Here is a 13,711-nt window from a genome sequence, read left to right on the forward strand (position 1 = left end):
AGGCCAGCCCCGGCCTCCCGTGCCCGCCCAGCCCTGAGGCACCGGGCAGCAGCCGCTGGCGCCAGGCTCTGGAGGGGGCAGAGGGCCGGCTGCTGCCCGGGGAGACACGGTGCCGGCCCAGCCCGCAGCCCCAGTGACTCGGGGCTCCATCGGCAGCCGGCTTGGGGCCACAGGAGCCTGGAGAAGAAGGCGTGCGGCCCAGGGAAGGGAGTGGCGTGTGGGGCGCAGGCTGGAGCCCCTGGGTGCAGCACTGGACACGGATTGACTCCAGAATTCAGACTTTACAGGACATGGTTTCACAGTTATATACACACATTTAAAATACAACAGATCTCTAGAGCTACAGGCACTCACAGGTTTTATTTTGGAAAGGAGTGAACTAAAAGCCCAGTTTTCACATCCAAAGTATACAAGTGATATGGAAAAATTTTCTGGAAAGGAACCGTATCTCAGGAATTTATGATGCAAGCTAACTGCCATAGTAATCAGTGAAAGCCTGGCTCTTTTAGAAACTCTTCAGCAAGAAAACACACACATTTCCACATCTAAACAAATGCTAGTGCTATTATTAGTGCTGGATCCCCCAGAACGATGTCATGCATACAGTGTACTTGGGTCATGAGATGCAGGGAGAAAAAGAGCACCAACATTCCTGTAAGTATGATAAAGATATAAAGCTAGCAGAGTATTCATGAAGATCAACAAGGAAAAAAGAGGGGGAGCTGTATGAGGAACAGCTGAGGTCAACTGGCTTGTACAGCATGAAGAGGAGGAGAGAGAGGGAGGAGATCTCAGCATGGCCTGCATCTTCCTCCCAGGGCCAGGGGTTGGACTCCCTTGTGGGTCCTTTCTGCTCTGGAGAGCATATGATTCCATGGTTCCCAGCCACTGGGAAGAAAGATTGATAAAATGCTTTGCCAAGTAAATAAATGCCATTTATCTTCATAGTATCTTCACTTGGCTGTGCCCTCAGTTATACCACACAAAATGCGACAAAATTCAGCTGCCATTTTAGACAGAAAACACAAAGCGCCACATCACCATATCAAGCATTGCTCTGTTTAAAGCTTCCAACCATCTCTTCTCCATTTCCACATGCAAACATCAGCAAAAGCATGTTGCTGAAGTCAAATGAATTCCAGCATTCCTAGGATACAAATTATGACTAAAGAAACCAAGCAAGGATTGCACACAAGGCCTTTGGAGACACTTCCTAGATGAATTCAAGTCTCTCCCATACAGCGCTGTAGTAGTTGAACTTCAGCACTGCTGCATGGCTCCACATAGAGTGGGAAGAAGTCCAGTGTTCCTGTACAGTCTGAAATAGGGACGCAGGGTTGGACCAAAGGGTTTCCTGGGGGAGATAATGCTGAAATCCACTGCATTCTAGCACACCAGCACACCCAACAGGTCTGACAGCCCGTGCAAGGAACAAGCGAGATCTGGCTGCTACAGGACAGAATGGGAACGGAGATGATTTCATTCAGACAAGCAATTAGTGCCTGAAGGAAACCCATGCACAGGCCCCCTTTGAGTGAAATGGAAAAGCAAAGGGATTTTGGCAACAGCAGCAGAACTCTCTGAAATAGGAGTGCTTTGCAATAGCAGCTTGCAAGGACTAATTGCTGCCACTGGACATTAGGCAGATGAGAAGAGTTTGGGTAATGTGGGAATCATGCCAGGAGATAAGCAGTCATCTCCTGTTTCATCACAACCTTGCAACAAGCAGAAAGGGCTGTTTGATCAACAACAACAAAAAAAAAGCAAGAAAATCCTGCTGACTCCTGCTGAGACATTGACACTGGTGTCTCTGTTACCGCCTGCTTGGGGATTACTGCCAGCTCCGAGCAATTATTCTTCATGAATTCATGCTACCTGTGTGAGCAACAGAAAGAATTGGAGAGTAGAGCTCCCAGCACACCTCAAGGCTTTGCTTTCATCCTCACAAAATCAGCTCAGGTGACTGACTGCATGCCTTGTCCAGGGGAGTGTGTGCCTGCCCATGACAGAGGGTGGAACTGGATGATCTTTAAGGTCCCTTCCAACCCAAACCACTGTGATATTCTAAAATCTATAAGGAGAGGTCCCTTTCCACAAGCTCCATCATAAACTGCTGGCCCCTGTCCCCAGGCTGCCCCACTGCATCTAATTACAACCCATTTTCCAGCCACACTGCAGCTCCTTTTCTGAGCTGGAGCTGTTTGAGCACACTGGACTAAATAGCCTCCACTATTCCTACAGCCTATTTTTTAGGCAACTTGGAGTCCAGCACATCCTAGAAGCAGCCCAGGAAAGGGTGGGTGATCCTTGTAGATTTTATTAGGTGGTTGCAAGTCATTAATGACTAAATGGAACTTAGGTCAAGTGAATATCCAGTTCTCCCAGGAAAATGGTGAGCTGACTGGGGAATATTTGGCACACATTTAAGTTCTCTTGGACAAAACCTCTCTGTGGAAGAAGGAACCAGGCCCTAATGTCCAGGCTGATCAAGTTCTTCCAATTATCTCCTTCAACAGTTACACTTCTTAACCTGCTGTCTCTAAAGATGACAGTGCTCTCTGCATCTATCAGTATTCTGTCTTTTGCATCCCACTGTTATTTTTGGCCCCAAGCCAATTCTTCCTCAAAACTGCAGCCAAAAGGACACAAGGCTCATCACCAGACACTCAACTGGACAGGAGGCTTTGGGTCATGTCTTCACACTGCAGCTTATTGTACAGCACACAGGGAGACTACAGCAATCAGCCTAACACCCCACTTTGATAGTGGAAAAATAAACCTTACTCCTGCCCTCACTTCTGTCTTTGCTATTTGAGTTGCCTGCTCTTCAGGGTTAGAAGGTACCAAGGGTAATGGGATCCAACACAGCAGCTCCTCATTTTCTAGAGGGCCTCCAACACAAAGACAACTAAAATAACCTTGAGTTAGTCACAGTTTTTCAAAGGTAAGTGAGCAAAACAAGGTATTTTAAACTGTGCCAAAAATTGATAGATATCCCAGATGGAAAACTGTATTTTTTCAGAAAGAAAAACACAAATGAGGAAGCGAATTCAAGTCTCCTTTCTTTCCCAATCAATACCAGACAATAAGCACACAAGCATCAGCAATTCATAACAACTATTCTTTCAAAGACACCAATTTGAGACCACAAATACTGGTAACTTTTTCAAGGCAGAGAATGGATTTATAGAGGACTTACCCAGCTCCAGTAGCTGCTCTTGGATTTCAGCTGCACTCATTTAATTTTACTGGAAATCTCTTTCAGAAGGCCTTTCAAATCAGAGAGCTTAAAAAAAAAGTTATTTTTGTAAAGTCCATGTAGCTGAAGGAAAGCAATGTTAATGAGTAATGTAAGCAACAAGTAATTGCGTCTTCAAATATTACACCAAATGCAAGAGTGCTCAAAAGGACTCTGCCAATTACAGTGTTCATCAGGGCAATTAATGCAGTGAGCCCTGATGCCTCTCTGTATTTCAGCAAGTTAACCAGCAGTTACCAGAAGAGAGAAGGAAGAGATGGGTACTTATTTTCAGGAGAGAATTAAGGTTAGCGGATCTTTCAGTTTCAAGAGCAGCATTACCAGCCACAGACTTGCTTACCATTTCCCTTTCAGTCTGGGACACACACCATTATTTTGCAATCTAAACAATTTGACAGCAATCATAATAATTACACAGAAGTGTATGTGGATATTTTTGCCTTTGAGCATCTCAAAAGTCTGTTCTTCATGCAAAAGCCACTCCCCACTTCAGAGGCCAAATACATAATTCAGTCAAGCCTCAGAAAATACCCATTGTGAAGGTCTTTTCAGCATCACAGTCATGAAAATATTATTTGCATGACAATTCTCATCATGTGCTCTCTGGTAGATTAGTAGCTTTATATTGTTTAATTACCCCATGCCTACAGCACCAGAAGCTAAACTTGACAGACACCTTTGGGAAGGGGGTGTTTCAAGTGTGTGACACCCCTTCTTCCCATTGGTGTTTCATGGGCCTGCTACATAGATGAGTGTTGCAGCTTAGTCTGAGATGGAAATTACTTTTATTCTATTCCATCCCTTAAAGAATACTGAGGAACACTCCTCCAGTACTAAGCAAGTGTCCTTCTGCTTCATCTTCCAGCACAGTATGAAGCTCTGGTGGCTTGGAAGGGACCTTCCAGCTCATTGTGTTCCACCCTGCTGTGGGCAGGGACACAGGCTGCTCCAAAACCCATCCAACCTGGCTTTGGCCACTTCCAGGGATCCAGGGGCAGCCACAGCCTCTCTGGGCACCCTGTGGGGCCCTGGTGACAGTGAAAAGGACTGCACCTGACTCTGGGAGGCTCATCTCCCTTGCCATGGCACACTCCTGCTTTACCAGACAGAATCACATTCCCCAGGGCAATGTGAGACACAAGTACCTTTGCATCCAGTTGTCTAAATCGATGCACCATCCTGGAAGCAGATGGAGAACAGGGAACAAAGGGATCAGTCAGATACCAAGGAAAACTTGGCTAATTACCACACCCCCAACTCCCCACAGTGTTCCATCCTCCCAGGGAGGCAGGGCTGTATGTGATTGGTATAATTTTGAGTACAATTAAGTGAACTAACACAAGTTATTATTAACAGGATGCTATTTCCATTTTCCTTCTCAAGACACTTTTTCTTCCAGTACCAAGGAGATGCTTTTTGTATTTGGCTCCAACACTGTGTGTCTCTGGGTAATCTTAAACACTTAATTTGTGGACAGCAATGTTCATGCCCACAGATATAGAAGGCTCTGCTTTTTCTTGCCAATTCCTATCAGCTCTCTCTGATTAAGGCAAACACTCAAGCTGCCAAAAGTTAGCAAAGTTAAGCAATCATACAGAGCAGGTGTTGTTCTCTAGCAGTGCTCTGTTTCCTTGCTTTCTGTTTATTTTTTCTCCTATCCTATTACTCTGAAGACAGTAAGACAGATCCCAAAGGTAACGTTTTCACGAGCTGGCAAAGAAACATCCAAATCTAAGTCTCCAAGCTTCAAATACCATGATTTTAAAGACCATCTCCCCCCTCCCTAGAGGTCTTCCCTACTCATGCTACTAAGTTCAGATCTCCATCTGGAGTACTGCTAGAATATCTGAGATTCCAGGTCTAATGGTAAACATTCTCTACTAACTGTATAATCATAGAATTATTTGGGTTGGGAAAGATGGAGTGCCACACCCACATGGCTTTTAAATCCCCACCCTGAGATGGGGGTGCCACCACTGCCTTGGGCAGCTGTTTCCAGGGCTGGACAACCCTTTCCATAAAGAATTTTTCCTGATGTCCAACCTAAACTAATGCTACAAGAAGACTCAGCTGTGGCACTGCTTAGCATTATGAGATCTTAAAACACCATGAGGAGACATTTTCTGCTCTGCAGCAGACAACAAAGCACCATTTCACTTTAGAAATAAAAAGCACATTTATGCTGAGTTTATTTACTTACTCATTAGTTTGTAAACATTTAGAGCTGCTGAAAACTTGCCTTCACTAAAAATGCTCAGAAGACAAAGATGAGCAGACTTACTCTTCTGATGAATCATTTGCTTTTGTATTGATTTTGACGAGGTAATTTTCTTTCATGACGGCTTCCCATGCCAGGATTTCGTTGTCCTCGTTTCTTGAGCCTGGGAGATGGATTTGAAGGAAAAATACTTAATTTGTCTTTCCAAAGCCAAGCCGCAAAAAGGCTGGGTCACTGTTTGCATTCAGAGGTTTAATGATTCCCTTCTGCACATCCTGAGCACTCACAGCCCCACTGCCCACCCGTGACTCAGCTCTGACAGATGTGACACTAATCCCTTTCACTGAATGCTCATGGCAACCAGAGTCACTTAAAGAGACAAAATATGAGCAAACAAAAAACCCAAAAACCTTCAAACAAACACACAAAAAAACCCCAAACAACCCAACCTTACAAGCTCCAAAAATCTTTCTGGACTTTTTTTGAGTCTTGGTTAACACAGCTGCCTCTGCTTCAACAGGTAACAGGACATTTCAGCAAGTTCCCACCTGGGTTTGATCTTTCCATTTGTTTCTACATTATCCCATATTGGATCAGTAAGTGTAACACTTAAGGAAAAACGATACATGGTTTTCATTGAACTGAAACACTCCAGAATGATGAAGAATTGCCTTCTCTAAAAAGCATTTTGTGGTGGTGCTGTAAATTCAAGAGTTGATAGAGAGGAGTCCACTTTGAGGCATCCAAGTCCTCCAGGGGAATACTTCAGCACTCTATCCTGTTCCAAGAGGACAGCGTAATCCAGAGGGGTTTAAATAAAAAAATAAAATCAACTGAGACAAAAGAAACCCAGAGCTGGCAAATGGCTGAAGATGCCTTTCTTCCACCCACTGCTCCTCTGACCTCACACAGCTGTCCTCTCACATTCCAACAAGCATTTAAGCACCAGAATCCCAACCATTTCCATGAGAGTTAAATGGGGAAGGCAGAATTTTACAACAGTCATCAATGTGCTTCCTCCATGCAGTTCTCAGTTCCTATCATCAGCAAAACCACAGTCATTTTCTGTCTCTAATTAACTCTCCCATTCTTTCAGAGCTGCAGCATCAACTGTCCATCATTTGAGCAGGAATATCTGCCACCCAACAGTTTCCCCAGCAAGAAATCCACACAGCAATTTGGACAGCCAAAACGATTTAGTGCTAAGCAATGTTATACCCCAAAGCAGGCTCTTCCTCCTAAACTGGTAACAAATCCAGCTTCTGCTGCAGGGCAACAGGCAGGTTGCTAATGGATGGGAATAATCCTGTCAATGAACTCAACTTGGCCTCTCCCAGATGAGAAAACACTACATTTGCTGGGGAGAGGAGAGGCTTGTTAAAAAAATTCCTATCTATGGCCTCTGACAGAGAAATTAAAGGAGAAATAGCTTGAGAACTGTCTTGCCACATTTTTTGAGGTGGTTTGACATTTATCTACATCTAGAGAGCCAGGAAACTCTTTATTCTCTCTCAGTCACTCCCTAGCAAGCAGAATGAGCAACAAAAAAGCCAAACCCACAACCTTGCAAAGCTGGGAAACAGCAGAGGCAGCCCTAAAGAGTTTGGATTAATCTGAAGTCTTAATTGATTTACATGCACAAGGCAATTCTACAGCTAAATGGACAACAGAGCACTGGATAAATCTCACTTGAAAATTTAAATCTTACTAAAGAGATTTCTAGCAGCACAGTAGATTTGCATCTACAGATAAAAACAGGTCTACACTGCCCTTGGAAATTTCCCAGCACAGCACATAATGCCTGGAATAAGCACAGGATGCCATGGAGGAACTGCAATGCACCTGCCTGCAGAGATGACTTTTGGGCAACAAGGAAAAATCCAACTCACAACAAATGGATGGCTCTTTGCTTTCTTTGTTACAGCAGCACTTGAAGCATTTCCTCATCACCATGAATATGTAGGCAAAGATGACAAAGGGGAAGGGGATGGTCAGGCGACTGCAGTATTCCTGGACCAGGAAAAAACGCTGGAACTTCCACACCTGGTCGTTGTTCTCCTGCACCGATCCAACAGTGTAACTAATGGGAAAGAAAACACACTCAGGATTAGTTATTCACCAAAGAGCTACATCAGAGCCAAGAAGAGAGCCTTCCTCTGCTGTACCAGGGCATGGTTTTATAGACAGAATCCCAGAGTGGTTTGCCTTGGGAAGGCCCTTAAAGCTCCTCCCATTCCAACCCCTGCCATGGACAGGGACACCTTCCACTATCCCAGGTCGTTCCAGACTCTGTCCAACCTGGCCTTGGACACTTCCAGAGATCCAGGGGCAGCCACAGCTGCTCTGGGCACCCTGTGCCAGGGCCTGCCCACCCTCCCAGGGAACAATTCCTGCCCAATATCCCATCCAACCCTGTGGCAGTGGGAAGCCACTACCCCTTGTCCTGTCACTCCAGATCCTCATCCCAAGTTTCTCTCCAGCTCTCCTGGGTTTCTCCTAACCCTTTAGGCACTGGAAGGGGCTCTGAGGTCTCCCTGGAGCCTTCTCCTCTCCCCAGGTGAACACCCCCAGTTCTCCCAGTCTGGCTCCAGACCAGAGGGGCTCCAGCCCTTGGAGCATCTCCTCTGGACTCAGTCCAGCAGTTCCCTGTCCTTCTTATATTAGGGACCCCAGTCATTCTGAAGGTGGTGATTTTTTTTGACTAGGAGGTTATTTACTTTGTTCTCCTTCTTAGAGAGTAATCTCCAAATGGAAAGAACTAAGAGAGTAGAAAAAAAAACCCTTAAAGTTACAAATAAACTGTAAAAAGTCTGAATAGGAAGAAAAGACTCCATGTACTTTTACTCCCTCAGCTCTAAGCAATCTTCTAGCTTAGACACGTGAGAACAGGATGCTTCTTCAAAAGATATTGCGTCTTATTAATTGAGCAGATCATTCCTTTCTTAGGAAAAAAAACCCAAACCTAAAATTAGAACACTTACAAAAATTTAAAAACTGCTGAGATTTCTCATGGAAGTATTAAGGACAGTCCAGGCACAGATTAAACCCCTGGCACAAAGCGCTGTATGAAGCCAGCAAAGCAACAACCACAGGAGCAAGGAGCTCCCAGACTGCCTGACCTTTCAGTGTGACATTAAATGGCAGATGGATGCTCCCAAAATGCCCCTGGCTGAGAGCCTAATGGACCTTTACATGTGATAAATGAAAAACCTTCACCTGGTGGAAATTCTTTTTTTGTTTAAAAGATAAATACAACTGGCAAAAACTAGAGCATTTTTTACTGGCATAACAGCATAAACTAGCATTTACCATTAGGTGTTGTTAGATTAAGTGTTCTAGCAAATATTAAAGGTTTTTAGGGTAGAGCTGGGTTACTGCTACACTTTCCTTCATTGTTGTGAGGTATTTGCACCATTTCTAGGGAGTATGAGCACACCTGCCATACAGATATGCTGTACCCATCCTGGCTGCCTTGCCAAAAATAACATCTCCCACTGCTTTCAGAGTCTAGGTCTGCCTGGGGAGAAAGGTTCAGAGCTGAGGGGAGAGCAGCACCTAAATCTCAGACATCCTCAATTTATCACACTCAAACATCTCATCTCAGAAAGCACTGTCAGTGTCATTCAGATGAGAGATCCTCTTGAGCAGCACAAAGAGTCCTGTCAATACTCTTGTTGCCAAAGCACCTTCCTGCCAAGGCAACATCAAAACAAAAATTAACCTGGCAGTCCTCAAGAATGGTGGCCAGAGGGTTTGAGTTCTCTTCTTATGTTGTGAGTGAGTGTAAAGCAGAAAAGGAGCAGGGCTGGGAATGGGAACAGAGCCACAGCATTAATCCAGCTGCATTCCCAAGTGAGACATGAAGGCAACACACCCCCAAAGTCTGATATGAAGGACTTGCCATGATTAAATCAACTCTGTGTCAGAGCTTGCAGTGGATACAACAAAGATTACTGCAAGAAGCTGAGGAAGATGTTTTCTCTGCCCTTGCTGGTCTAGAGGTGATGGCACTTCTCAAGACACTTTTCTGTGTCCCAAGGGGATGCAGCCCATTGCCTGTGGTCTAAGCCAGAACAATAAATGGCATGTCCATCAAAGCAGTACCAGACCCATCCTCACCACACAGCAGTTCAGGTTAATAAAACCACAGCACCCTGGAAAGTGACAGTCACTAATTTATTCACTCTAGCAAGGTCCCTGGGGCAGCAACTCACACTTGGTAAGGCCCCGACCCAGCATCACCCGCTGTGTGACCCACGGGGGTTCACACCATGCCCACCATGCTTAGAGATGGAGGCAAAGGACAGGCAGCAGTCCCTCCCCAGGACACTGCAGCAGCTTCCCCCAGGCTGCTGTGACAGATGCAGAGGCAAGGGCTGGCTTCCTGCTGTTTTTTCAGCACTCCACTCCCTTTCCCAGAGATGTGTCAGCACAGAGGAGACCAGGTCGCTCCTTGGTTACGCACCCGAACATGGCCACGAGCAGGTTCACCAGGAGGATGTTGGTGGAGAGCATGTAAATGCACACAAGGGGAATGGTGATCCACTCTGGGAAGCGGGGCTGGTTGTTGGCATCCAGCTCCACACACAAGGGCTTGGACTCATTCCCAGAAAATGTGCAGCGGTCAAAGTTGTAGGTGGTACCTCAGAGGATGAGAGAGCAAACGGTGAGCCCCAGGTCCTGCCCTCATCTGTCCCTGCCTCCCCATTAGACTTGGGGGCAAGGGGTCAGCACAGGGCTGGACAACCTCTAGAAGGACAGAGCCTTCCAGGCACCCACCCAGAAGATAAATACCATCAATGTCATCAGGGTACTGGCCAAACATGGCCAGGTAGGGCTCATAGATGACCGAGCGGAAGATCCACTCCCAGCGGTGCTCGTTCTTCCTCAGGATGCCTTGCCTGGCCACACCAAAGGCCACCATCCACACAGCGAAGAGGAAGAGGAAGAAAAAGACATCTATCATCTGAAAAAGGACAGCAGGCATCAGAGTCAGTGCCCCACTGCAGGTCTGTTGCAAGCCACACACAGATAGCTTTTTGCTCCTAATTATATCAACGCCTATGGTAGTAACTGACCACTCCCATTCAGAAAACTTCAGAAATATTTATGCAACCATAAAAGCAAGGCATGTTTCAGAACACAGGATCAGACAGGCTCCACAAAAGCCAGAACCAGGTAAAAGGACTGTGACTCACCTGACCCCTGTGAGGTGAAAGCTTCTGGAAATGCCACTCTGGATGGCTTCCAAGCAGCATTTTACAGCCAGACACTCTGGCCAATGGTTTCATGAATCTCTAGCACTGTATGAGAGGCTTCTCACCACCCTCTTCCTCAGGTACTCATGTGATGGATGAAGTAGAAGAACAAAATCCTCCTCCTGTACAATCTACCATCACTGTCTTTTTTAGGGAACGCTCATGGCAGCAACAGAAATACCACTGAAACATTTGAGGCACGGAAAACAAAAGCTACCAGGAAGCTAATTTCCTCTTCTATTCTTCAGCCTGATCCTTTTTTTTTTCCTCTTGACACAGAAAAAAATGCCCTACTCTTAAGTAGATCCCGTTTAAATCTTAACTGTTTAGCAGATTTAATTTGCTGCCATCATTAGAAAACGTTGATTTCACTCTTAAGGGGAAAGGGAAAAAAAACAAAGTGTTTCATCATTTATTTAGACTCTCTTGAATAGCTGCCAGAAATCTTACCATCCTCTGCAGCATAATAATTTTGGGTCCTAGATTCCTGCTAACTGTGAAAATATGGATGAGCCTCAGGGTAAAAACTATGTAGTCCAAACAGAAAATTACTCTCCCGGAATACCAAGAGCTTTCATCAGAGTGAAGCCTGATGGAGACAGCAAAAGAAAACAAAGAGAAGCCTTGGGTGAATCATGCAGAAATGAGGTAAAAACACACTGAAACACTGAAATGGAGATTGGGAAGTGAGTAACTGGAAAGCACAGCACAGCTATCCAGGGCCCCATGGCCTCCCCCATCTAATGACAGGTGACAAAGATGGTTAATGTACACCTTGCTTACACCCTTTCTTCCTGACCTGCATCATCCCTGAATTTTTTTCCCTTATCCTTAAAGCTATTGACAGCAAAGAAATTTGCACCTGGAGCTACTCCCACAGCACTCCAAAACCACCACAGTGAAACAACTGCTCCACTGCACTGAGGCAACAAGGGTTAAGTTTCAGCTGACTTTGGACAATTGCTTTGGAAAATGTGTTTCCATCATTTCTTTGCCATGGTTTTAAACTCACCCCATTGTGTAAAACATCTTCAGGGAGATAAAGACATTGTTAGGCTGCTGTAGGGACAACCACAGTCCTCTTAGATACAACACAAAGCACAGGTGGTCATACTAAGTAGTCAGTAACAGGAGCCCTGGAAAATCCTAAAGATCTCCTGACTTTTTTTTTCCCCAAAAGTCAACACTTGTCAGTATTTGGGCCCTTCATAAAGGGAATTTCATGAACACATTTCTCCTCAAAATTTCATTTCAGGTTGTAGTCAAAATCCACCAAGGAAGCAAAGCCGTAACATGGACAAGAGAAAGGCACTACTCACCTGAACACAATCCCTGCTATGAAGTAGAAGATTGCAAGGGTATCCATAACATTCCACAGGTCTGAGAAATACTTGCTGCCATTCATGTACCACTGGGAAGGAAAAATGAAGAGAAAGTAACCTCCACACAGCACAGTTTCCTTGCCCAATTAACTTTTTCTCATACAATATTAAAACCAGAGTTCAGATGGCTTTCATTTTCCCCAGAAAGAGGGGTTTAATGTATCCAGCAATGCTACAAGTTACTGGCAACTTGGCTTTTTGGGTTTTGGTGTTACCCAGGAAACACTGTGGGGAAAGGAGGGTCAAGGGCAGCTGATGCATCCTGGCTTCTCTCCCTTCACAGAGCTCATTCACTAAACTGCCCCCGGCCACATGCACGTGCTTTGGGTCCAAGGGGCAGATTTAATTTAATTTATTCTTTTAATTACATAGTTCTCCATTTCTGAATTGCAAGCCTAGTGGGAATCCCTGCTCATTCCCAGACTGACTGGCACAGCAGCTTGGATCCAAAGTCTGTGCAAGAACTAACTCCTAGAATCAATTCAGAGGTGACTCATAAGGACAAGAAGCTTAATCAGGACAAACCCCTGCCAGGCCTGGAGAAATAAACTGCATCCCCAAACATCATTCTTTTTAATTTCAATTTTCATTGAAATAATCAAAGCTTTGACTGAGCAGTACTCTCCAGTCTCTAACTAGCATATCCAAGGAAGGCAATTCTGCCCTTAGTAGTTCTGTGGGAGCTAGAAATCAAAGGGAGTTTTCTCCTAGGTGCTGTCTCTGCCCATTAGCTCCCTAAATCAAACATCTGGGACTGAGGCACAGGTCAGTCCTCTGAATTCCAAGCAGTTCCTGCTGCTGAGAGATGGAGGGCACAGAGGTTCTGTCCAGATTCCTTCTCTGCTGGAGAAAACAGGGCTTTCCTTCACATCCCACCAGTCTACCCACTCACCTGGCTGGAAGCTACCTCCATGTGGCTAAGGACACAGCAAGGAAAAGGCCTCTCCAATTTCACTACAGCTCTAAAGGGGACTGGGAACAGCTCCAGCTACTTACAAATCCCTGGGACCACCAGAAGGGAGAGCAGGCCTCAGCCAGTGGCTTACAGTTCAGAGACTGCTCCAGAGCAAGGGCTGATTTCTCCCCAGAACTGGTTATCTCTGACTGCAGCAGCTACAGTGGGACACCAGGCAATCTGCTCTTACCTTGCCTTGGATGTGAGAACCAAATCTCAGGTACCCCTCTCTTTTTTTTGTTAATTATAAAGGACACAGACACAGTTTTGATGCAGAGTTAGACCAATGCACCCACAGTCTATCTCAGGGGAAGCCAGGGAGGAACTTCCCTGAGAAATTTAGAGGACTGGGATACTACTATGCTTTTTTCTCCATTTCTCCTCCTCAGAAAAGCACCTTTGCAGCTAGAACACTGGCTTGAGATCACTTTAAATCTTCAAATTCAGCAGCCTCCACTGCCGAATTGGTAGAGTCTGGCCACCAGTTACTAATGGGAATTGGGGCAGTTCTACCTGCTCAGGGTAGTGAGAAAAAGGGACATTGTTAGGAAAGTAAGGTTTCTATCTCTAAGTTTTTCCCCAGGACTTTTGCTGGGTATGAACAGGATGTGCAAGGACAGGTCCAGAGACACCAGAACC

At 45.4% G+C, this 13,711-nt stretch overlaps 1 protein-coding gene across 12 annotated transcripts in view; it reads right to left on the reverse strand.

Annotated features, from left to right (window-relative positions):
• Window positions 1-13,711, reverse strand: part of TRPM8 (transient receptor potential cation channel subfamily M member 8) — a 688,444-nt gene that overhangs the window by 608,891 nt on the left and 65,842 nt on the right. For 11 of the 12 annotated variants that reach the window (XM_033515900.1, XM_033515901.1, XM_033515907.1 and 8 more), the window contains 9 exons: window positions 12,055-12,146; window positions 11,186-11,324; window positions 10,272-10,443; window positions 9,943-10,120; window positions 7,367-7,557; window positions 5,541-5,640; window positions 4,405-4,438; window positions 3,200-3,286; window positions 334-1,875 (listed from right to left, as the gene is read on the reverse strand). In XM_033515900.1, the coding sequence (XP_033371791.1) occupies window positions 3,236-3,286; window positions 4,405-4,438; window positions 5,541-5,640; window positions 7,367-7,557; window positions 9,943-10,120; window positions 10,272-10,443; window positions 11,186-11,324; window positions 12,055-12,146 (957 nt within the window). In that variant the 3' untranslated portion in view covers window positions 334-1,875; window positions 3,200-3,235. Of the gene's footprint in view, window positions 1-333; window positions 1,876-3,199; window positions 3,287-4,404; window positions 4,439-5,540; window positions 5,641-7,366; window positions 7,558-9,942; window positions 10,121-10,271; window positions 10,444-11,185; window positions 11,325-12,054; window positions 12,147-13,711 lie in introns of those variants that run through there. The other variant, XR_004498204.1, reaches the window with a different exon arrangement.

Source organism: Parus major, chromosome 7 (genome assembly GCF_001522545.3).
Source record: "Parus major isolate Abel chromosome 7, Parus_major1.1, whole genome shotgun sequence".
In the NCBI taxonomy this organism is placed as follows: Eukaryota; Metazoa; Chordata; class Aves; order Passeriformes; family Paridae; genus Parus; species Parus major.